Below are 23,130 nucleotides of genomic sequence, written 5' to 3' on the forward strand. Positions count from 1 at the left end.
AAACCCCTTGTGGACTGTGTGTGTCTTATTAGATTTCCTTTCTCCCATCTACCCCGTTTCAAATTTTGTTTTAAAAGGAGATTTAAATGCTTTTAACATAACTTTGATTCTTATCTGATTTTCATTTCATTTTATTTTTCTTTGGCACCCAAGAAACAAATTGTCAAAGGTAAAGAACTACTGGAAGAATTGCAGCGAGATTCCGGCGTGACGGCCACTCCGGGCTCTACGTTAGTTCCCGCTGAGTCGAGAGACGAACAGTTGGCGGTCGCCGAAGATCCTGTCGGCTCCAGTGCCGGTCGTACGATATCCAGCAGCAACACCAGTATCCTCGACCTTGCCTCTTCGCTGCAATCCCAGCTTTCCAAGTTCGGTCATCGACTGGACGATACCCGCGAGCGATTGGAGGATACCTCCCGTTGCTATGAACTCCTCGATAAGGTACGTGAAACAAACAAAAAATCATAATTTATGCATAATTTATTTACAGTACATCTCCTCTTTTTTTTTTTTTTTTTTCTTTTTGATGAGGTTAATAAAACACCTCGCCAGCTATCTTGATATTGTGTGGGTTTTTTCGTGACTAAAACACGACGTAGAAAAATCCCATAGAGTTTTTTTCGGGTGGAAAAAACTTATTTATAGTCGGTTCTTGAATGCGACGATAAGTAGAACGCGAGAAAACGGTTGTTTTTTTTGTGTGTCGTGTATCGTCCATATTTTTTTTTTTTCATTTTTGAATGGCACGGAAGTGAGTGGCACCTTGAATTGAGAATCACTTCAAGGCGGGGATAGAGAAAAGAGGAAGTTTGCAACAATTGTTTGTATGAATAAATTCGCGTTTGTATAGAATGAGACGTTCTCCTCCGCCTCTTTCTCCTTTCAGCGAAACAGTTATTTCTTTATATTCTTCTATTAAAGACGCTTTGCAGTGTTTAATATTGACGGGGCCAAAAGATGGCGGCTTCCTTCCCTCGTTTGTTTCGCGTACTCTTTTCCACCCACTGTCTTTTCGAGCTTAACTGTGTCACGGGCCAGTCAACACTCGTCACATCCTGCGCAATTTTCCGCAATCAAAGATCGCTATCTGTCTCATCCCTTATTTGGTTTCCCGAATCGCCCTAGCGTGAACACAATCCAACATATCGGGAGAACTTCAAAAATGGAGAATGTCACATCAAAGAAAAGCTCTGTATTAGGATTCGATGTTATTCTTTTTCTTTTGTTTTCCGAGAAAATAAAAGATTGGAAACAGGAATTATGATAAGAAAGAAGAAAAGAAAAAAACAAATTCTTATGGCTTAAGGATTGTAATATAGCTTTAGCGTCTTAAGATGGAGAGTGCGTGTTGTTTGTCCGCGCCGTAGGGCAGGGAGAAACTTTCCCTTTCCGAAAAAAAAAAAAGAGCCAGCAAGAGAAAATTCTGGTAACAACCTTGAGCATGTAGTAAGAGAGACGAACGTCCTCGAAGGCTATTACCCGTATCTTTTTGGTGGCGAGTCCCGGGTTCATTTTTTATTAACTGCCCTTTTTCAGAGATAAAAATGGGGAAAAAAATAAGGGGAGGAATGCAAACGAAGGACGACTTTCTCCTTTGCTGAACAATGAGATGATGCTGGCAAGGGTAATAACCCTTTATTTTCTTGATTTTCTCTATGTTTGTCGATCCACAAAGGCCTACGAATGGGGCGTAGAGGCTATGAAACTGGCCTCAAAACTCAAGCTGGACCAACAACCTTGTCCTCCGTCCGTGGCCAGTCACCTTCTTCACCAGGTGGATGCGTTCCTGTCGGCCGCGGATAAGATTTCGCACTCGACCGCGCTAGAAGACCTCAACACCCTGGCCCGTAAACTTGACAATCCAAAATTACTCGACCAGTGCAAGGTAATTCGAGCGATAAAAAGGCAGTCTCTTTTTTTTTTTTCGTCATCAGGTTAACCACTTTCAAGTTTCTTGACTGCCTCGAGCTGTTGCTTTCAAGAAATCTCATTTGTCTTCGCTATCGCCTCTATCATGACAGCCGTGCATATATCAATTTACAATTGTGTGTATAAAGAAAACGAGTCTCGATCGGGCGCCGAGATGTAGTAGAAAATGAATCATTTCCAAACATTTAATTGGAAAAATTCGAGATAAGAACCAATTCGAGAATTCTAGTGAATAGGAATGATGTGACGTTGACGTCTTTTCAACATCATTTAACTTTCTGTAGCTTTTATTGCGTGTTGAAAGGATTTCGCAAAAGAAAAAAAAGAAAAAGAATAAATAAATGTCTTCATTGTCCTTTTCTTTGGCATTGTCTCTTGCAGTTGGCTCAGAATAGATGTCAAGAAACCATGGAGCTGTTGGAATTTCGTCGAAGAGTCTTGACAGATTACGTCAAGGAAGATGAAGCCAAACGACAGGACGAACAGCATCAAGCGCAACAACGACAAGACAAGGATGAGGTAAAGATTTTTCTTAGCTGGAAATGAATAAATCCATTCAAGGACTAACAAATTAATGCTTGGTCAGGTCGAAACGAATATCTACGAGAACGTGGCCGAGTTGAATGCGGCATCTTCGTGCGAGGATAAAGTGGATGGCCTATCCAATAGTAAAGATTACCCGATTTGGAAAAAGAACGAGACGGGCAACCAGTCGGTGAGGGCAGCAGACGATGGCAATTGCGTTTTGTTGCGTGTTAAGAAGAATTCCAGCCCCGACGCGCTGGCCAAACAACAACAGCAACAACCAAATTCGGTTTTGAACGGCTACCCGCCACTTCCGCTGCGCGGGACAACGTCCTACAGCTCCGGCACGTCACTCTCCAGCTATTCTTCATCGTCGACCAGCTGGAGCTCGCGGATGAAGTTGGCCATGAACCGGAAACTGTCGACGTCCGGCACGGAGACCACATTGCCCGTCGACGATGTTTCGGATGGCAATAAGATGGATAAGTAAGAACGGCTTGATTGAATATCTCTCACAAAAGGAAATTGCGAATTGAGATGATTGACTGATTTAGGAGCGGAGTTACCAGTACGTGTAGCAAAACAGAGGAGGAAGAGGATCACTCGGAGGAAGTGTCAGTCTGCCAATCCCCCATTTCCGTCAACAGCCACTTGCAGTGCAGAGCTTCATCCATCGACTTATCGTTGCCCATTGCCGAAATGCAAGAGTCAGGATTCACCGAAGACAACATCAAATCTCAAAAGTACAACTTTGCCACTCATGTTTCTTCAATCTGAACGACACGTTTACTAATGCATTGTTCTCTGTAGGACCTTATTTCTCACCATGCGGGAAATGATTCAAACTGAACGTGATTACGTCCGCTCTTTGGAGTATATAATCGAGGTAACCAATCATAATTGCCTATTCGTTTATCTTTTACAACTACTAGTGAGAACTCTCAACGCAATTGGCTTTTGTAACAAGAAACTAATGAGCGTGCTGTATACGTTTTATGCCTGCTAGAATTATATCCCGGAACTGTCACGCGAGGACATACCCCAAGCCCTGCGTGGCAAACGCAACGTCATTTTCGGTAACATTGAAAAAATCTACGGCTTCCACCACCACTACTTCCTGCGCGAACTGGAGCACTGCCACAACGTGCCCTTCCTAGTGGGCCAGTGTTTCCTGCGACACGAACAGCATTTTTATCTCTACGCCCTCTACAACAAGAATAAACCGAAATCCGACGCCCTGATGGCTGAATATGGAACGGCATTCTTCAGGGTATTCATCATACATTTTACAGAACTCACTCACACACACAAAAGATTTCATTCACCGCTGTGGCTTCATTATTACTCATTGCGACACTTTGTCCTTGTTCTCTTTTTTATTTTATTTTTTTCAATAGAGAAAACAAACAGAATTGGGAGACAAAATGGATCTGGCGAGTTATTTGCTGAAACCAGTTCAGCGCATGGGCAAATACGCGTTATTGTTAAAGCAATTACTGAAAGAAAGCGGCGACAAGGAACCTGAATACGTTGATCTTTTGGGTGCCGAGCAAATGGTTCGCTTTCAGTTGCGACACGGCAACGATTTGTTGGCCATGGATTCGCTACGTGACTGTGACATCAACGTCAAAGAACAGGGCCGTCTCTTACGTCAGGGCGAGTTCTATTGTTGGCAAGGCAGAAAGAAGGGTCTACGCCATGTATTTCTTTTTGAGGAACTCATCCTCTTCAGCAAAGCCAAACGCGATCCGGAACGCAAGGTACGGATTACCGTGCACTTCTCCGAGTTTAGGAATGTGACTTAAAAAAAATAAAAATAATGTAATCTTGTTTGTTTCTATTTTCAGAATCTGGATATCTATATCTATAAGCATAGCATGAAAACGTCAGACATAGGTTTCACTGCCAAAATGGGCGAATCGAGTACCCGATTTGAAATTTGGTTCCGAAAACGGAAGCCAAATGAAACGATCGTGATGGAAGCCACGAACCCAGACGTTAAACAGACGTGGGTCGATGACATCAGCCGCATTCTATGGAAACAGGCATTGAGAAATAGAGGTATTGAATTGTACACTACACAGGATCTGAGTCTTTAGTGCTAACAAAGTACGATAATTCAAACAGAACTTCGTATGACAGAAATGGCTGAAATGGGAATTGGTAATAAGCCGTGTTTGGACATCCGACCAAGTCAAGATCAAATTAATGATCGGTCTATCAGTTACGCACAATTAGCTAAAGGTAAATTAAAACTCTTGTTTGTTATGAAATGCGTTTCTAGTTGTTTGAAACTGGAAGTTAACTTAACCACTTTCTCCTCTTAAAATTTGAATAGCACCGAAATTCCGACATTCTGTGTGTGGATCAATACTTTCGGACAGTCGTAGCAGCAAGCGGCCTCACTCGATAATCTCAGTCAGCTCCTCTGCTTCTTCGGCCTCGTCCGGAAGCGGGAGCGTCAATGACAATCGTAGTTCGAACAGTAACGGACATCAAGACTCGCCATCCTCTACTGCTTTAGTAGCCAATTTACATAACCACAGATCGAAGACCAACCAAAGCCAATGCTCTGCAGGTAATTGCATTTCGCAACCAACACAAGTCGACCTCGTTTAACCGCCTTTTCTTCTTTTTAAATTGCAACTTGATTGTGATTGTAGAGTCGGGAATTTTAGCCGACCTGTCGATGAGCTATGACGACCCAGAATCGGGTCACTGCCGCATCGGAAGATCTGACAGCTCCATCACCACCGAATCGGTTGATTCGGTTACGCTGTCTCCATCATCACCTCTGACCTCACCCAAGTCATGTCCCTATCCGAATATGACGCCCATTTCTCTCTATGTGAATAACAAATTGATTCCCATTACACCTTCGCCGTCTCACAAAAACATGCCCATGACAGAGGTATGACGAAAACATAATCACCATAAATTATGATAGCTTCTTCTGACACACTTTGTTTGGTTTTTTATCATTCGTTATTAATTAGATGTAGACGACGGCAGACGGAATTCGAAGTAACAGTTGTCCTCGATCGCCAACCTCGCCAGCAAGTTTGTACATAAGAAAACAATCGCAAGACCCTACAAACGTTTGAAAATATGTTTAAACTAACGGACTTTACGTTTCTGTCTAGTTACCTTTTTTGTTGTTTTGCTTCACTAACTCGTCCAGTCGCTACGGAAAGCATGATGTTAGATTATTATTTACCAATAAAACAGTGAAAAACAATAATGGTCCTTTCAGTTTTGTTCAATTTGCAAAATCACTCACCACAACCAGGACTGACGTTCGTGCAGTACTGGTCATGTTTAGTGAAATGCATGGGAAACTCGTCCTTGTCACAAACACCACGAATAATTAAACCCTTTACACGTATGGGTAAAACAAGACATGCTTCCGTCAGCCACAATCTTTCACTTGAAAAACTAAAGCCGCATGCACCACTTACAGTGAAAAATAACAAAGGGCGTGTCATCATTTTTGGCTAGTCATTCGGTAGTTTTTGAAACTGCGTAAGATGATCTTAATTTTTAAACATCTGAGAAGCTGAATTCTAAAAAAGGTGCACTGTAGTTGCTTGCCTCTTTTGTGAAAAAGGCGTGAAGAAAAATCCCATTCTCCACGTACGAACGTGTCTAAAACGCATAAAAAAAATGGCAACAACTCATTTCGAATTACACATGAATGTAATTTTGAAAATCTAATAGGAAAAAAAAACACACAGATTGAATTCCTAAGTTTGTTTTCTTAGCGATTTAATGCGCATTCTTGCGCATTAAATAGTTGGAGCATAGGAACAATTATTCGCAATATGTTTACATAATGGGATTACAAATACGCACTTTGAAGAACTCGTAATTGTTTCCTTGTATGGTTGAAAGTATTGAGACACACGTGCTCACCTGACAAAGAAACCGGTTCACGTTCATTTTTACACGTCATTGTAAATTAGGTGGTCGAGACGCGTTTGACGTATTGTATTTCGCCTAAATTGTTCTCGTTTCGTCGCTTAACTTCCATGGAAAATATCTGAGTACATCATCTCGTGCATGCCAAAGGAAGAGCGGTGTTCGTGTTTCCTTTCAAGGAAGCCAATTATTCCAAGCCGATTGAGGCAACAGTTTCATCATAAAGCGGCGAAGGTAAGCGGTTCTTGTTGGCATGATATAGTTTTTAGATCCAACTAAACTGGCTCTTCTTCGTAATCTGTTTGGACGTTTATTCAGTAACTAGTAGCCGACCAGTTTATTTGACGCTAGGTGTGTTGTGTCGTAGCCTTGTAGTTTTAGTTCAAGGTGACGGTAGTCAATTCCAGGTCAGTGACTGAAGTGAAGATACCTATTTATTTGGTAAGGTCAAACAGCCTCTAGCAGAATTATTCCTATCCCCGCTGGGTAGCGATGGCGAAAATATGGTAGCTGTGAAAAGTCTTTAGGGACTATTTTAGTTCAACAGCGCATCTTTGTCCCTCTGGAAGCGACCGGCCTACGCCATACACAACTTTTCTTTTTTTGGAACGTTTATCTTAGTTGATCAGTTAACATCAGCACTGCTACGAATACGCAGGTTAGAACATATTTGTCAGGAAAATTTTGGCCTGTGGAAGTACGTAACTGATTTCCTCTTTCTAAAAAACTCTTTTTCATCTTTGTGTGTGTTGTCGAAATTGCGTTTGTGCCATCTGCCGTTACACAAGAAAGCTGTTGGAACGCGTAAACAGTCGAGTGTTCATACACTGACTGACAGCGCGCCTTTAAACAAGAAAAAACAACAAGATAAGCTATCCGAATACTTTAAACTGATACGACTCAAAAGGTCGTGGCAGAGGTTAAAGCTGCTTGCAGAAGCCAGGATAGAGTTTTTCTTCTGAATTTTACTTGTGAAGACTGTTGGACAGCATTCGGAAAATTCCGGTAATGGTTTGAAAATATCAAAAATTTCAGTGAGCCATTGTGCCGACGTCGTGTGGTTTCACATGCACGCCGCAAAATATAAGTGGGCGTTTTTACATCCGAATTATTCTGTGTTATTGGAGACGTGCTACAGCATTTATATTGTTTCATCAGTTATAGTTTGGTGTGAATGGTATTCCCAAAAATAGTCATTGACAACTAGTGTCTGCGTTGTTCTTGAGTTTTTTTAGAACCATTTTCTAAAAATAAAGGTTTACTTTATCTATCTTTCCAAATAGAAATTTCTAAGTAAACTGATTACTATTCTGTAAATTTGAAAGTGACAAAATTCTTGAATTGCAAATGTCAATACAGATAACATTATCTCTTTGCAGAATGTCCCAAGCCTTCTGCCAAAACGGAGTTTTGTTGCTTAGTATACTTTCTTCCCATTTCATATGCCATTGTTGAGGGTTAAAACATGGAAAATTCTATAAAACATTAACTAAATGTCTTTTCCAATTTCAGGACGCTTTTTTTGGATACGGTTTCCTTAAAGCGACGACAAACGTTCTACAATTGTAAAAAATGAAGGTATGTTGCTCTGTTTAACTTCTGTTGACCATATTAATCATAAAAATTGGAATGTCTATAGGACGCCGAGTATGAAGCTGTCCAAACTGGCGATAACCACGATGTGATCATCCCTATGACTGCCAACTCATCACAGAAGATCACGTATAGCTGGGAAAACTTGACAGCTTACGTAAATATGCCATCCGGTGGTTGCTTTAGCAGTTTGTGCAAAAAGTCCCCACCAGTTCAGAAAAAGATATTAGATAATGGTAACAGGCATCTATAATTCTATTATAGAAACATATTCTTAAATGCGAGTTTTACGTTTCCAGTCAGCGGAGTTATTCATCAAGGAGAGTTTTTGGCTATCATGGGGGCTAGTGGAGCTGGCAAAACAACTCTTTTAAATTGTTTGACATACCGTAATACGGGGAAACTAACTGTCGTTGGAGATAGATATCTAAATGGTTCTGCGGTCAATCCTGACTCCTTAGCCCGTATATCTAGTTATAATCAACAACATGATCTTTTTGTTGGAACACTTACTGTAAAGGAGACACTGCACTTTCAGGTATCCTAATTAATTCACGTTGTAGGTTTTATGTTTTAACTGAGCTTTCATTTATGAAGGCGTTACTCAGGATGGACAAACATTTGACGTACGCTGAACGCATGAATCGAGTCGAGGTAAATTACTAATATAGTATTCAGTTGATCATTCAGTTTAGTGTTTTTAACTAGGAAGTAATTGCTGAACTAGGGCTTACCAAATGTGCTGACTCCTTAATTGGCGAGCCCGAAAGAGCCATTAAAGGTATTTCTGGTGGCGAAAAGAAACGACTGGCTTTTGCCACAGAGGTAACGTGAATCCCGTGCCATAGACGCCTAGAACGTTATCTAATCTCTAAAGTTTTGAACAAATAGATTCTTACCAATCCCCAGCTAATATTTTGTGACGAACCCACTTCGGGTCTCGATTCTTACATGGCTCAAAACATCATTGAGGTACTTCAAAACAAATGCAATTTTCTGAATTTTGTACTAAAATCAAAACCGCTTGTATTGCAGGCACTTAAAAATTTGGCATCTAAAGGTAAAGTGGTCGTTTGCACCGTTCATCAGCCATCGTCTCAAGTGTTCGCCATGTTCGATCACGTTCTTCTTATGGCTGAAGGACGAACTGCCTTCATGGGGCCTACAAACAAAGCTATTGATTTCTTCGCAAGTCAGGTATTTAAATTCATTCATCATTGTGTTGAAGACTCAAATGTAAATACTGTCTCTGTTACAGGGCATGCCGTGCCCACCGAACCATAACCCCGCCGACTTTTTCATTTACGCATTGGCCTCGATTCCTGGTCAAGAAGAAGAAACTAATAAGAAAGTAAAAGAAATTTGCGATAATTTTGAATCCTCTGATATGGGGAAAGACCTGCTTCAAATGGCGAAAGATAATCAGCCAGTTGTAGCGAGTGCGAATGGCGGGGACACCATCTCTGGTCCATCAAACATCCAGTTTAAACGCTCCCCTTATAAAGCTTCATGGTCGACGCAGTTCAGCACTGTATTATGGAGATCTTGGACTACAGTCCTCAGAGAACCCCGTGTTCTTCGCATGAAGGCTGTCCAAACCATTGTAGGTTATTTTTGCTGTTTGATACAATCTTGCTTAATTCTTGTTATTTTTATGATTCAGTTTGTCGCAGCCTTACTTGCATTGATCTACAAAGGTCAAACAATTACTGACGCCAATGATATCATGAATATCAATGGAGCGCTTTTCATTCTCTTGACCAATGCCACCTTTCAAAACGTTTACGCCGTTGTTAACGTATGTATGATGTTTGCCTGGTTTTGTCTTGAAAGAAGACTTATTGTTGTTTTGTTGAAAATTTAGGTTTTCGCGTTGGAGCAGCCGATATTCTTGCGTGATCACTTCAACGGAATGTAATGCCATTCATAAAGCTTGATCATTTTGCTTTCAATTCACATTTTTTTTCCCCTTGAAGGTATCGCACAGACGTTTACGTAATCTGCAAAATGCTTGCGGATTTACCGTTTCAGTTATTGTACTCATTTTTATTCATCGCCATACCTTACTATCCTATTGGTTTTAATCCGGACATCAACAGATTTCTGATTACTGTGGCTATCATGGTCATTGTGGCCAGCGTGGCCGCATCATTTGGTATGTTTAACTTTATCTGTGATTTGTATGAAATCGAATTACGAATTATTATTATCGTTATTTATTAATTTTTTTATTTTCTTTTAGGTTACTTCGTTTCTTGCCTAGCGTCGTCTCCAAAGATATCATCTGCCCTTTCTGCCCCGTTAATTATTCCACTGATGCTGTTCGGAGGTTTTTTTCTCAACAATGGATCAGTGCCAATTTACTTTCAATGGCTTCGATATATTTCTTGGTTGATGTACGGCAATAGTGCCCTAACCATCACTCAGTGGCAGGGCGTTTCTTTTGATTCTCCATTATGCAATGCAAACGTCACCATTGCTGGTCAAACATGTACTGGAGAGGACGTCCTGGATAGTCTCAACTTTGAACCGGTAAAATTCAGTTTCAATGTAAAAACGGTAATGGCTACCAAATATTAATTCTCTTTTATTTTTTGTTGCTGTTTTTTTAACAGACATATTTTTATCGTGACATTGGGTGCTTATTCGCCCTTATGTTCGGTTTTAGATTCGTAGCTTATCTAGCACTGCTCAAGAAAACGTCACGCTAAACTTGCAGCGTCATAGAAACTTCTGAGTTGGTGTGTCAAGGAAAGCATGATTGCTTCATTTAATGGTTTTGAATCTCTCAATTTTTTAAATAATCAAATAAACTCAGCGCGCCTTTTAAGTTCCAATTCAACGTTTTCACTTTTCCAGTTATTTTTCTCCTTCTATACTCGTCATATTTGTCTGGTGTCTTTTCAAACCTGCCAATAAGAAATTAAAATGCAGTTCCTTCCACCTTCAAGCAACACAAAACTTAAGTACTTCGTCAAGTTAAAAACCTACCCCTAGATATCACAAGTTATCTATAATACCCGAATAAAGGTTGAGTATATTGCCACGATAGGCTGTCGTTGCATGACACGTTTCGTGGCAAGTAGCCTACCCAAGATTTGCCTATTGCCACGAAAAAAGGTAAAAGTCTAGTTTCCCGATAGGGATTCTATCAAAACTCTTTGCTATATACCCAACACCCTCATCACCCCTACCCTTCTACAACGACCGGTGGATCGACCGACACTTTTCTGAGACTTTACCCCAGAGATGGCGCTCATGGCGCGGCGATTTCAGGGTGTAGCGGAAAAGGTACTGCTTATTGAAGCGTCAGATAACGGTTTTATCACGGTTTTATGAATGGACTCTTTCCTTTGCTTTGCCCAATGAATCTGTGCTTGGAACTGGCAGATGGCGTTTAGCAGTGGCACCCAATCTTTATTCTTAAAACCCGAAGGTGTTCTTCACTTTTCAGGGGGATTGATTGATGATACTTGTTGATTAATCCATGAAGAATACCAATACATGGATAATTGGAGGGTAATACAAGTATAAAACTGTAATTCCTCATGGCATTTTCATTCACGCATACGCGGCAGTTCGTGAGCAGACGAACCATTGAAAGGGCCTTGCGCAGTCTAGCTGCATCCAGCCAGATACTAGTAGAACCCAAAACATTGTTTTGACAAGTACTGTCATATTTCGGTTGCAGGTTTTCATTAAATACCAAGTAAGTAAGTGGTTTAATCGTGTTAAATGTATGATTTTTCGATTCAGAACTGAAATTTTACTTTTAGAACTTTTAAAACACTGCATAGCTTTTATTAACAATAGTTTACTTTTACAACTATCAAAATCTTGTTAACTTTTTAAAGGAGAACAAAGTTCATTTTTTAAGATTTCCGGTATTCAACTTCTGGTTTTACTTTCGGTTTTAAAATGCCAAATAACTTCTGATTTGTAAGTCTATCAGAAAAAAGATTCAAATTTTCGTGATCCTCGTCAAATTTGGGATCGACTGCAGGTGTCAGCTCAGCTCAAAATACCAGAAAATCGTCAAAAATCGCAAATTTTCCGGAACTAGTTCATGAAAAATCGCGATTTTTGTCAAATCCGACTTTTGGTTAAAAACACGTCATTCCAACCCCAAATTTGATAAGGATCATGAAAATTGTACTCGTTTTGTTGTGGAATCACTATTTCCGGAGATATTTGCTACTTCCGGTTACTTCCGGTAAATTTTGTGACAATTTGCAAAAAGTAAAAAATGAGCTGTATTGTTGTAACAATTTCAAATACTTTTCTTGCATGCGTTAGGGTGGTGCAGCTATTATTCTGTGTTTTTTTCGCTATCACAGTACAGGCTGACCCTACGAGCAACGACAGTTTTAGCTACAAATGTTTTAGCACTCCGTCTTGCAACTAGTAGTTGATATTCTCAGTTTTTGTGTTTAAATTGAAATTCAACTATTTGAGATCAGTAAAGTTCAAGCACTTAAAAGCAAGAATTGTACTGATTTCAAAGTAACGGCTATTTTCTTTGGGTTTCAGGAGGAGAAACTAGATGGCGTTTATGTGCGTCTATGATAAATATTAAGAGTGACAAGTTAAATTGGTGCTTGTTACGTTTCTACCCTGTTTAGTGTTTCAAATGATTTTTCATCAAATATTAACGGTATGATATAATCTGTTCAGTTTTGCTATCGTTGTGTATGTATTGAAAATGAAATCCTTAAATAATAGGATTGCATTTTGTTACTATGCCAAGGTAACAAGCCGTCTTCTGGTAGAAATTCTAGGGCTTAAACCTTAGTTGTTACTGGTTGTCTGCTGAATGTAGATTGGGTTCTGTATTAATATATTAAACATTCTCTTGGTTACAACACTAAAATTTGCCACTTTTTTGAGCCAACCTGAGAGACTTCCTTTTACTATTATTTCCAAGGTACACTCAATTGTTGTTTGAAGGTGGATTATCACCAGACATCTTTTGAATGGTACAATATGTTTGCATGTTATTTCTTTCAGTTCAATTTTCTGTCACATAATGTTTTCATTCTCCAGGTACGCCCACTATCAGCAGCCTTACAGTGTGCTTCATAAATACATCAACCCCTGAGATAACATTATCGTTGGAAATTGTGTTTTTGTTCTCCACTTTTATTATCCACATGGAATTTTCACACTACTTCATTACCTTCATGGTAATTCTTTGTATGTCAGTTGTTTGAGTTTGGTTAGAATAATTTTTTGGGAATTTTTACCTACTTTAGGAAAATCAGGTGTGATATTTTATCGTTCTGGAAAAAGGATTAGAATACTTTTTTTTTTCCAGAATTTCCAAAACTGGGAATTGTCCAAAGATTTGTTAAAGCTGATAAATGTCAAAAGGCACGCTCTGAGTAGAAAGGAAACACGGTTTGCCTTACAATTTTATCATCCTGGAAAAAGGATTCTGGAAATTGATGAGTTCTAATATACAGCTGGTTTTCAGGTTTATTTTTACATGTACCAAATAGATCTGCATTAATGTTGTTTTGCTTTCACACAAGCAGATAACAAGTTTAATATATTTACATTTCAGAATGAGCTTCCGATTTGAAGTTGTGAGTGTTTTATCGAATTATGGATTCCTACTTTGAAAACAAAATTATTTGCTTCTACAAATGGTTTTTGAAGTATGGTACATGTGGTATTATGTACTCAATGATGCAATCACCATTGTGTGCTGCATAATCTTATTATTTTATGGAATCAGTTCGTTCAATTGTAACCTATTTTTGTATTCAAAATATAGATCTTCGCGAAGCCTTTAACTAACGTTATACTAAAAAATTCTCATGGGAGGTATTTGTTGCAGACAGATATTCAGAATTTTTAACTGAACATTTTTTTTTTTTACCTTCAGGAAGTTCTTTCAGGATCTGTTATCGACCATCTATGTTATGCAGTAATTGGATCTGCAGTTTAGTTAGAAACTTTAACTTAGAAATGTGCTCAGCATAGAATTTATGTAAGACAAGTTTCTTAATTTGCTTCAAGGATTGTTTTACATTGATATGTGTTTGTTTTCTTTTCTTTTTTTACAACCTAGATAAAAAAAGATATTTAATTGGAAAAAGTTCCTGGTTGAGACGAGATAAAAAAAATTGTACTGTTTAGAAGGACGACCTGCAATTTCAAGATTCATTTATTTCCTTCCACATTATAGTATTTCTATATTTAAAAAAAATTTAATTGCATATCTGGGCTCCCTTCTTTTCTGTGGCCCCGTTTCCCCTTGACTCGTAATAAGCCCGTAGGGGGTCATGCCCCTACTGTGATCAGCAGTAAAGGTTGTGAGTGCGCTGTCCGGAAAGGGGACGTGGGGGTCCTCAAGTTCTATGATATCATTGGAGGGCGAAGAGGCTACCCACAAATCCGAATTAACGGTTAATCGCTCACGTAAAAACTTGTCCGAATCCTTCTATCCTCTTCCGGCTTCTCTTAGCCACGCACCGGGTAATCTCCCCGGTGGTTCAATTCAGTGAAATTTGTTGTACATGTATACTGTATCAAGAATAAAAATATAAAAAAAAAAAATTGAATCTTTGCTTATATATTGTTCGTTGTCGCCATTCATACTTGCTTTTCAACCAATATTTCCGATAGTCGAACTATTACCGAACTTACCAAATACACTGTTATATAGAGTAGACATAGCCTGTTTTTGCTGGGAATCGAACCTCAGACAATTAGAGTCACAGTCAAGCACTCAACTACTATGCCATTTGAGACTATATCAATAATAGTTGACATTTGTTGGCTTATCTACTTATGCACTACAAACAAGGTTATTAAGGAATAAATTGGCATCATTAATACCTCAAAGTTGGCGGAATGGAAAAGCATTGGCTTCATGTTCCTGATGCCAAGGGTTCGATCCCCAACCAAGCTACTACCTATATTCACGGAAATAAATTCAAAATTAAAATGTATATAAAATTCTTTTATTGTCCCTCCATCCACCCACATTTCCACCACTAATATTTACATTTCATAATACAATACAATACAAAAAATACATACATACATAAAACTAACCCGTTGGCTGCCACGCCACTACATATCTACTCTAGCTACATCGTGATCAAAAGGATTACGACAAAGAGGGACTTGTCCGAAGAGAAGTCCGGGCTGACATGATGATGGAAGCCGTTATGGGAATGCACACCCCAAGCAACCACCACCACATCGACAAGGGGGAATTCCCTACTGGTGCATTGCCTCGACGATCGACTTTGAGCCACACGGCTTGTGCAACTGTCCCACCCATGGCATATAGACCATTGGGCAGAACAGCGCTGCCGGACCCTAACAAGCTAAAAAAAAAAGGGGATCAAAGTGGGTGGCAGCCAACGGGTTAATTAACACTACACAATTACACATTAAAAAATACAATGATACCACAAAGACGAGGCGATGACGGGGCGAAGTGAAAACAGGGTGACGGGCGAGGCGAAGACGGGACGACGGGCGAAGCGAAGACGGGGTGACGGGCGGAGTGAAGACGGGGTGACGGGCGAAGCGAAGACAGGGCGACGGGCGAAACGAAGACGGGGCGACGGGCGAAACGAAGACGGGACGACGGGCGAAGCGAAGATGTGGCAACGGGTGAAGCCAAGACTGGGCGACGGGCGAAACGAAGACGGGACGACGGGCGAAACGAAGACGGGACGACGGGCGAAGCGAAGATGTGGCAACGTTTGAAGCCAAGACTGGGCGACGGGCGAGGCGAAGACATGTTTTGGTTGTTAAAGTAAAAATAAAAGGAGGCTGCAAAAATATTGTTGCTAACCGTTGACTACACAATAAACAGGAATTGTCTACTTTTACCGGATTGAAACTTACATGAGATGATGAGTGGGAAAAGATTATAGAATGAAATGAGGTATTCCAATCCATTGATTTTGCATTGCTGATGATCTTTCTTCGAGGGCAGCATTTTTTTCATTTTTGATACATCAGCTAGAAATAAAAGCACGAACATGCCAATTTGATTCTGATTGCAAACATATAAATATAATACCACACCCAGTAACTCAAAATCCTGCCACTTGGTAGGCTTAGTAGAAATGACGAGAAGATTGTTGAAATTGTTATGGTTAATGGTTTGCAACACAATATGTGGTGCACTTTTCTCATCAAAACTGACAGGACATGATGAATGAGTAAAGAGTAGAAAAATGATATTATTGTCATGATGATATTCCAACTCATATAGTTTGTGTCATTTCTAACCTTTCCTCACGGTTAGTATCTTTTGCTATTTAGATTTCACCAACTACTTCTGAAAAGCAGAATGATAGATATTGGATTTTGAGTACTGAAATTTATGTCTAATACCTCTCAACGTGCAATAGAATAGCATGATTGGAATATAAAAGTAAAAGTTTGGATCTGGCAGCTGACATTGCTGATCACAAGTTTACCCGTTGCACACAAAATAATCCACTTGATTTTTCTCACTCCAAAACACAGGAAAGAATCAATGAAAAACTCTCAACAGTTGAAATCACACCATTTAATTTTATCAAACTTATCACCGGAATGTAACATAGTTCACAAATATTCGAACATAGATTTCACTCGCTACAAACAAAGGCAGAGGCGCAGTCACGCCATCTTTTATCCTAATTTACAACCAACGCGAGTTGTAAAAGGAATTGCTCAATATCAAAGACATGGGACAAATGACACCAGAGAATCAATGGGCAGTCGTATATAACAGCAAAAAACTAGGGAAATTGTATATGTACACATGTGTTTGTTTTTTAAAGGCGTTTTTATTGGCTGCAATGATCTCGCCGGTTTCTGCCGTGTGTGTGTGGTCTTTCAGCAGTGTGTCCGGAGTATTAGCTGCTGCATCAATTCCTGGTTGGAAGTAGACTTAAGTCTTAACTCGTAAAAATCCAGCTCGCTGAGTCACGGCAGTCAAATTCTGTCGTTCATTTGAGAATAAATAATCAACTTCAAGCCACTGCCGTACTTTTTCCATTTGGATTTCTTCTTTCCTAGTTACGCTGCAGACTTCTGTTTGTGAATAAAATAGGATTCTCCAGTTTCTTCAAATACTTCCCGTACTAAAGGATATACGCATACATAAGTGTCATTGACCTAACTAGAAAAAAACATATTTCAACATGTGGCTAGGGAAACTAATTCGTAAGATTAACTTCTTAGGATCTTGCCAATGCTCCGGACACAAGATGAAGTGGCTTGCAGCATCTTCGGTTACTGATGTTGCTATGTCACATAACATCGTCGGCTTTTATGACGTTTGGGAGATTGAGCCGAGGGACATGGCTCCTTGTGTCAGATTGCATTACTGGCCGTAATACCGAGGCCGCAAGTGATGCACGGGACAGTTACGGATTACTTCTCAAGATCGCCTACCTCGCTATTAGAATAGCAAAGAGATGAAGATATAGATTCAATTGACAATAAAACCTTTTATATAAGGCGGAATTCCTCCTCAGTAGTTTTTATACATAATGATACCACATTCTACGGTGAAGTGAAAGACAGCCGACAAGAAATCTCCGAAACGTAGTATCTAGCGTGCCGTCTTTTCGCATTTGGCGTAAAGTGAGTGCTGAAAGAACATCATAGTTTACTTGGAATCCGACATCGCGAACTACATCAAGGAAACGTTCGGCTACGGCTATCAACAAACCAATCTCTTCTTTGCTGTAAAATGAAATGCAGTTTGTCATTGTTTCAGATTGACCATAAAATCACGAAAAATTCGCCAATTTCCATCTGCCTTGCCCGACACCTTTTTCAAGAAAAAAAAAAAAAATCTCTTTTCGATTTCATTCGAACACCATGAAAGGGAAAAATAGATTATCTACATCCAAGACATGCCGGTAAACGTCTAAATCTGCACAGTTTTTGATGTCCTCTACAAACCAAACCAAAATACAATTGTTTGTTGAGTTTTTAAAGTTAGATGGACACTTAGATACCTCTCAACTGTTGGTATAGGGAGATTTGACCAGAACTTATCTTTTGAGAAAAAAAAAAACCAAAAAGAAAATGTTCGATGAGATCAGATTCCGTGAGTTTAAGCAAAGGATTAACGGAAAAGCCGATAACATTTGGCTCGAAGTCACTGTGCTGGTTTATCGAAATGACGATTTCATCCACATCGCTAACAATCAGATGCAGTCGAGGAATCATGTGGAATGTTTCTACAAAAAATTTAATCCATTATCCATCAAAAGAACGTTGCTAGTCCATCTCGTGTAACTGGCATGTATTGATGTGTTTTAAAAAATGAATAAATAAAAGCTTGATTCTTACCAGAATAGTCTTGATATTCGCCAGCAGTGAGTCATCTTTAACGAAATCGAAATCCTTAATATACACGAATGATCCCCGAAACTAAAAAGAAATTTAACAAAGATACGATGATTCAGCATGCAATTATTCACTTTCTCGAGGAAATTTTAGTTTACCTCTGCCTTTTGCCTTACCTTTCTGCCTTACGTTTGCTACGTGCTTTTTGCCGCACGACTACTGGTACAAAAAGCAAAAGTACGAGAGATTAAATTCGTTTTCACAAGTTTGCTTCGAGATCTCTGGACCATTACTGTTTTTCAACAAATGATGCTTGAAGCAAGAAATATAACTAGCGACATCTTAGACACGACGGAAAATAATCTTGATGTGGTAGTATGCCCATCACTTTTCGGACCTTCGAACATCGGAGGTCATGCCCAACTTTCTGCCAGCGAATCTCCATAAGTTTGTGTCATCACCACGCATAAATTCAACTTTACATGTCACCTGTCAGTACTTAAACTGTAGAATACGTGTGAAGACTTCGCGGAATTTCAACCTACGAATCAGCTGAAGATGCTAGACTTCGAAGTTTTATGATAATGGCATTATCAACATTGTTGTAGATAATAAGTGTTTATCCTTCTTTGAAGAAGTAGACATTACAATTGTGCATCATTTTACCACAGGCCAAAGGGGTAGGAAGAATTCTTCATTTCTACAGTCCTCCAGCCTCTTGATGGATAAAACTGTCTTGGGTAAAATAGAAAATACATTAGCTTCTGTAGCCAGTAAATGGGAAATATTGCCAGTTTCACAAATTTAAACAGAAAAGGACGGCCAGAAGAAATACTGATATCTGGGTCACAAACTGACCAATCCCCATGGCATGTTTGAGCTGTGATTGCATCAACACATACTCTGTTTACTCTCTGGTTACTACATTTCTATGCTGAACTAGACCCAACATTAACACAAAAGACAAATTATCTCAAAAAACAATTAGGAATCAATAAATAAATTTTAAAACCTTACCTTTATGTTGGGAATTACAAAAGTAATCAAATGTGCTCCAGAGTTAACAAAGTAGATGTTGGAAAGAAATGTGACAGTAACCAATACTCATTCCGCACATTCTCTGACCTCCATTTTACTTCCATGAGATGAAGGGCAGTTTTTTTAGTTCTTCACATTAAATTCCTTGGGAAATTTTCTTTCTAATTTTTTCTGCTAGCCAAAAAAATAAGAAAAAAACACGTATTAACACCTGTATAAAAACCAACTAAACAAAATTACATATTTAGGTCCATGTACAACTCCTTTAAGTGCCCATGTCATTGAAAGCAATATGGGTGGTGGGAGATCAGTAAACATTTTTAAAATGTAGCAAGCATGGATTGCTATTGGGAGACCAGGGTCGTTTCAAGTTTCAAGTAGAGGAGATTCTCATCACGATATAATAGGAACTGAATCTGAAACTGAATCTGCTGATGATGCTAAATTGCTGATGGCTACTTGACACGGTACGCCATCCATTCATCATATGATCGATTTCGACTCGATCGATTATGTTTTTACGTCGATCGATTGATTGCAATCGGGGTTGCATCCCCGATTGAGATCGGGGTTGCATCCCCGATTGAGATCGGGGTTCAAAAATTTTCGACCCGAGCCCCGAACGCCCCGCCCCGAATTTCGAAACCCGATTGGCAAAATGCGCCCCGATTAGGGTCGGGGCCGATTAGGGTCGGGGCCGATCCCTAACGCCTTGTCTAGACAGAATCCCTATCGGGAAAGTTTTGAACGCTCCGGAAACCTGTGTCGAATCCCTATTACCGCTGGCCATCTGTTAAGATAAATATCGTAAAAACGGGATTCGAGAAATTACGTTAATTCCAACATAGTAAGAAATAATCGAATAAATGCCAAACGTGGTAAGCAAGTAGCGTACAAAATAATTTGCAGTTACAGTGAACATGTATTCTTTACACAATTGGCAACAACAATGCCATGACCCATTCTGATGCTAACTTTTGAAGTGAAATGCAAAAATCAATGAAACGAAATTGAAAAATTAATCCAAACCCTAGCCGACACGTGGAAAATTAGTCAACGCAAACACTCCATTAACATTACCAGCTTCACTCTAATTGTTAATCCTATACTTACCATCTCTATATGCTTAAGATATCAATATCAATAAGAAAGTAATTTGAACGATAAATTCTCACAATCAATTTCACGAATAGCAGCTCTGCAAATGTTCATTAAACTTTCAATTTCGTATTTTTCAGCAGCCTTTAGTAGCGGCTTGTTGGCTGCCATACCTAGCGTTCCAGTATACATGTACTTGAGTAACTCTCGGAAGATGTCTGGTTCAATTTCATTAATTTTGATAGTGGTTTTTGCTGTTGACGTTATCGCTGTTGCGGTCTTAAGTTCAGTTTCTGACGAAGACCAAACGTCACAGCCAGCCGCTTCTTCCAGTAGCAAGTCGCTAAATAGTGTCGCAAAGGGCTGACTACGGGATGCAACTAACCACGTGTGGGCGCAGAAAACTTTATCACCGACTTGAAACTCAACGTCCGTTCCCTTTGCATTCTCAGCTGCCATCCATAATGATTCACCAAGCTGTGCATCTACCAGCTCGACCGCTACTGTTTCGATACTGGAACGAATGAATATTTCGAAACACGCGGACTCGTTACAGTCATTTCCACGGATCAAATTGGCATAGAAGATCTGGCACGACGACTGCACCAGACAGTCGTCGTTTTGCCGGTGGCGTTCAACCATAGTTATTACATCATTTTGGCTTCGAAAAATAACGTCACAAACGTAGAGATCGCTGTTACAGTTAAGGCTACTAAAGAAGCAAATATAAAGATTGGAAACTTTGTCGTTTTCGTCCACACTCGCAGAGTAGCGCCAGCCAAACCTAGTCTCTTCCAGGAACTTGAAATTGCCTTTCGATTCGTTCGACATGCGGTCAGTAAAACGCAGCATGAAACCGGAATTACTAATCGTAGACACTTCAGACGGGAATCTACAAAGAGAAATTTGTCAGAAATATGGGGAAATATCGTTAAGTTCATCCTTTTGTACCCCGTTGGTAACTGGTGTTCCCTCCGTGTCACTTCCAACGACCCAAGCAGTTCGATCCAATCAGTCGGATTTAACGATCCTTGGAGCACGACCTCACCGAGTTGTGATAGTGTAGCCAATCCATAGGTTGCAACACTTTTCCAGAATTCTTCCATGTTTTTCATGGGAACTTGGAATTCGCCCGTATACATGTACTTGAGTAGAGCTTCGAAAGTATCCGGATTCAAGTCGAGAGCGATGCGAGGTCTACTATTCGTGCAGCCCTCGTCTGTCAGTTCCTCTAGCCTTTCGAGTTCAGCAGAGAAAGTCTTGCTGCGTGCAATGACGAGAGATTTATGTGCCGGAAAAATACGATTTTGAATTTTGAAGTCCATGTCTGTAGTTCCGCTGTTTTTAGAGGCGGCAGACCAAAGATGATGCTTTAACATGCAATCTCTCAGTAGGAATCGGTAATTGCAAACAGTGTTAGCAATGAAAACCCGAAAAGTTAGTGTTTGAGGGCCTTGTAGTGTTTTGGCAAGAATTGCTGTAAAAAGCGCTGTTGACTGACAGCCATGCTGTATCATGTCTATCCATTCGAGTCCGTCAACACGGCAAATAACAGCTTTCAATTCAACCCCCGTGTGCCGAATATGATGAGCGAAGAGATTCAGTGTGCAACGCTGATCCTTTAGGTTTTGAATACCCAAACGGATAGCTCTGAGACCTCGGAATTCAACCAAATTCGATAGGAAGACAGCTTCTACTTCCGTGTCGCTCAGTTTCCATTGTATTTCTAGGTAAGGATGACCATCATCTGGTATCACCGACAGCACCATAGCTGTTTAGTACAATTAAAGTTTGAAATAGACGGTGTTAATATTAACGTATAACGGAATAGAAGAAATGAGGGAAAATAAACTTACTTGGAGATTTTTGTTTGTTTTTTTTGTCTTGCAGTGACTTTACTTTCGCACAGTCTGCTAGCTAATGGGATGTCCGAATTGGCTATACTGTCTTCTAAAGAGTGCAGGCCAACATTGAAAGAACAACAAGATAACAGCCTGTCGAAGCTTTGGTAAACCTATCGAGGTCACGAAGAGCACAATAATATGCCCCATTCTGTTAACTACATCCATCTTCCTGATATTTTCTCAAAACACTTCCCAGATAAGAATGAAAGACCTTGGATACGTCAGATACCTCATCATCAATGTCAACAACTCCAGCTTTGTGGAAAAACACTAATAACACTGTAGTGTTTCCTGGCAAGAAATTTTGAATTCCATAATGTCCGTAATATGCCAGAGCATATCGCAAATGGTAGCGGTTTTAGTGTTGCATCTGTGAAGGTCTGTGAAAAAGCGAGGCAACGAGTTATTCTGCAAATTGGAATTTTCACATTAAGATTTGGGGCGCTTTTTAGTTTACCTTTCATGTTATTAACCCTTAGCAAATTGAGCAAGGGAGGAAATTTTGGCTGAAAGCAGAGGCCAATGAACCATCTGTAAAGGGCTGGAAATGATAAGGGAAAGGCGGTAAAAATTTTTCGTTTTGTTTTTGTTTTCTATTTGCGAGTAGAGCGTCACGAGCGATAAGGGTACGACCGCTATGCCATCCCTCATTTCAAGATAAAATTTCGTGGTAGTCCAACTATTTTGCGATTCTGTAAATGGTGAAACTTGACCGAGTTTGAAATTTGAAACCCTATAGTTAAAAGTACGGTTACGCGAAAGAAATAGTATAGCTATGTAAGCTTACCCCAAGTCACAAACTTTT

General features: G+C 39.8%; 3 protein-coding genes and 3 long non-coding RNA genes across 23 annotated transcripts in view; 3 read left to right on the forward strand and 3 right to left on the reverse strand.

Moving 5' to 3' along the window:
- The window catches only part of LOC116928488 (pleckstrin homology domain-containing family G member 4B), a 26,106-nt gene extending 20,414 nt beyond the window's left edge, over nucleotides 1-5,692 (forward strand). For 3 of the 4 annotated variants that reach the window (XM_045167653.1, XM_045167654.1, XM_045167652.1), the window contains 13 exons: nucleotides 154-441; nucleotides 1,676-1,885; nucleotides 2,311-2,448; nucleotides 2,516-2,940; nucleotides 3,009-3,197; nucleotides 3,265-3,340; nucleotides 3,461-3,724; nucleotides 3,852-4,214; nucleotides 4,302-4,515; nucleotides 4,582-4,698; nucleotides 4,793-5,032; nucleotides 5,118-5,365; nucleotides 5,451-5,692. In XM_045167653.1, the coding sequence (XP_045023588.1) occupies nucleotides 154-441; nucleotides 1,676-1,885; nucleotides 2,311-2,448; nucleotides 2,516-2,940; nucleotides 3,009-3,197; nucleotides 3,265-3,340; nucleotides 3,461-3,724; nucleotides 3,852-4,214; nucleotides 4,302-4,515; nucleotides 4,582-4,698; nucleotides 4,793-5,032; nucleotides 5,118-5,365; nucleotides 5,451-5,456 (2,778 nt within the window). In that variant the 3' untranslated portion in view covers nucleotides 5,457-5,692. Of the gene's footprint in view, nucleotides 1-153; nucleotides 442-1,675; nucleotides 1,886-2,310; nucleotides 2,449-2,515; nucleotides 2,941-3,008; nucleotides 3,198-3,264; nucleotides 3,341-3,460; nucleotides 3,725-3,851; nucleotides 4,215-4,301; nucleotides 4,516-4,581; nucleotides 4,699-4,792; nucleotides 5,033-5,117; nucleotides 5,372-5,450 lie in introns of those variants that run through there. The other variant, XM_045167651.1, reaches the window with a different exon arrangement.
- LOC123467987 lies at nucleotides 116-8,817 on the reverse strand. Its single transcript, XR_006642024.1, has 2 exons — nucleotides 8,700-8,817; nucleotides 116-432 (listed from the first exon to the last, which is right to left on the reverse strand). It is a non-coding gene; the product is annotated as an uncharacterized LOC123467987 (long non-coding RNA).
- Nucleotides 6,473-10,802, forward strand: LOC116928491 (protein white). Of its 6 annotated transcripts, none has more exons than XM_032935581.2 (14): nucleotides 6,473-6,606; nucleotides 7,885-7,950; nucleotides 8,012-8,201; nucleotides 8,265-8,503; nucleotides 8,563-8,619; nucleotides 8,674-8,790; nucleotides 8,857-8,937; nucleotides 9,001-9,162; nucleotides 9,224-9,568; nucleotides 9,629-9,763; nucleotides 9,830-9,879; nucleotides 9,942-10,120; nucleotides 10,208-10,497; nucleotides 10,581-10,802. In XM_032935581.2, exons 2-14 carry the CDS (start codon nucleotides 7,945-7,947, stop codon nucleotides 10,674-10,676), a joined length of 1,947 nt encoding a protein of 648 aa, XP_032791472.2. In that variant the 5' UTR covers nucleotides 6,473-6,606; nucleotides 7,885-7,944; the 3' UTR covers nucleotides 10,677-10,802. The 6 variants fall into 6 exon arrangements, with proteins under 6 accessions (XP_032791472.2, XP_032791474.2, XP_032791471.2 ...); XM_032935583.2 differs by lacking the exon at nucleotides 6,473-6,606 and adding an exon at nucleotides 6,890-7,030; XM_032935580.2 differs by lacking the exon at nucleotides 6,473-6,606 and adding an exon at nucleotides 6,975-7,069.
- A 550-nt stretch (nucleotides 10,803-11,352) lies between these two features.
- Nucleotides 11,353-14,105, forward strand: LOC116928487. 9 transcript variants are annotated; one of them, XR_006642023.1, is made up of 9 exons: nucleotides 11,358-11,674; nucleotides 12,496-12,619; nucleotides 12,890-12,941; nucleotides 13,009-13,148; nucleotides 13,218-13,438; nucleotides 13,529-13,622; nucleotides 13,742-13,791; nucleotides 13,853-13,957; nucleotides 14,039-14,105. It is a non-coding gene; the product is annotated as an uncharacterized LOC116928487 (long non-coding RNA). The 9 variants fall into 9 exon arrangements; XR_006642022.1 differs by adding an exon at nucleotides 12,303-12,424 and having other exon boundaries at nucleotides 11,353-11,674; nucleotides 13,218-13,791; XR_004397256.2 differs by adding an exon at nucleotides 12,688-12,712 and having other exon boundaries at nucleotides 11,353-11,674; nucleotides 13,218-13,791.
- An 852-nt stretch (nucleotides 14,106-14,957) lies between these two features.
- LOC116928485 lies at nucleotides 14,958-19,792 on the reverse strand. 2 transcript variants are annotated; one of them, XR_006642021.1, is made up of 13 exons: nucleotides 19,564-19,792; nucleotides 19,303-19,494; nucleotides 18,831-19,020; nucleotides 18,462-18,774; nucleotides 18,289-18,369; nucleotides 17,952-18,176; nucleotides 17,811-17,887; nucleotides 17,160-17,761; nucleotides 16,330-17,104; nucleotides 16,225-16,273; nucleotides 16,018-16,133; nucleotides 15,835-15,951; nucleotides 14,958-15,759 (listed from the first exon to the last, which is right to left on the reverse strand). It is a non-coding gene; the product is annotated as an uncharacterized LOC116928485 (long non-coding RNA). The 2 variants fall into 2 exon arrangements; XR_006642020.1 differs by having other exon boundaries at nucleotides 17,838-17,887; nucleotides 18,462-19,020.
- A 433-nt stretch (nucleotides 19,793-20,225) lies between these two features.
- On the reverse strand, nucleotides 20,226-22,925 carry LOC123467989. Its single transcript, XM_045167660.1, has 5 exons — nucleotides 22,783-22,925; nucleotides 22,555-22,705; nucleotides 22,278-22,435; nucleotides 21,373-22,192; nucleotides 20,226-21,313 (listed from the first exon to the last, which is right to left on the reverse strand). The coding sequence occupies exons 4-5, from the start codon at nucleotides 22,188-22,190 to the stop codon at nucleotides 20,464-20,466; spliced, it is 1,668 nt and encodes a 555-aa protein (XP_045023595.1). The 5' UTR covers nucleotides 22,191-22,192; nucleotides 22,278-22,435; nucleotides 22,555-22,705; nucleotides 22,783-22,925; the 3' UTR covers nucleotides 20,226-20,463.
- Nucleotides 22,926-23,130: the final 205 nt, after the last annotated feature.

The sequence above is a fragment of the Daphnia magna genome, unplaced genomic scaffold (assembly GCF_020631705.1).
Source record: "Daphnia magna isolate NIES unplaced genomic scaffold, ASM2063170v1.1 Dm_contigs255, whole genome shotgun sequence".
Classification (NCBI taxonomy): Eukaryota; Metazoa; Arthropoda; class Branchiopoda; order Diplostraca; family Daphniidae; genus Daphnia; species Daphnia magna.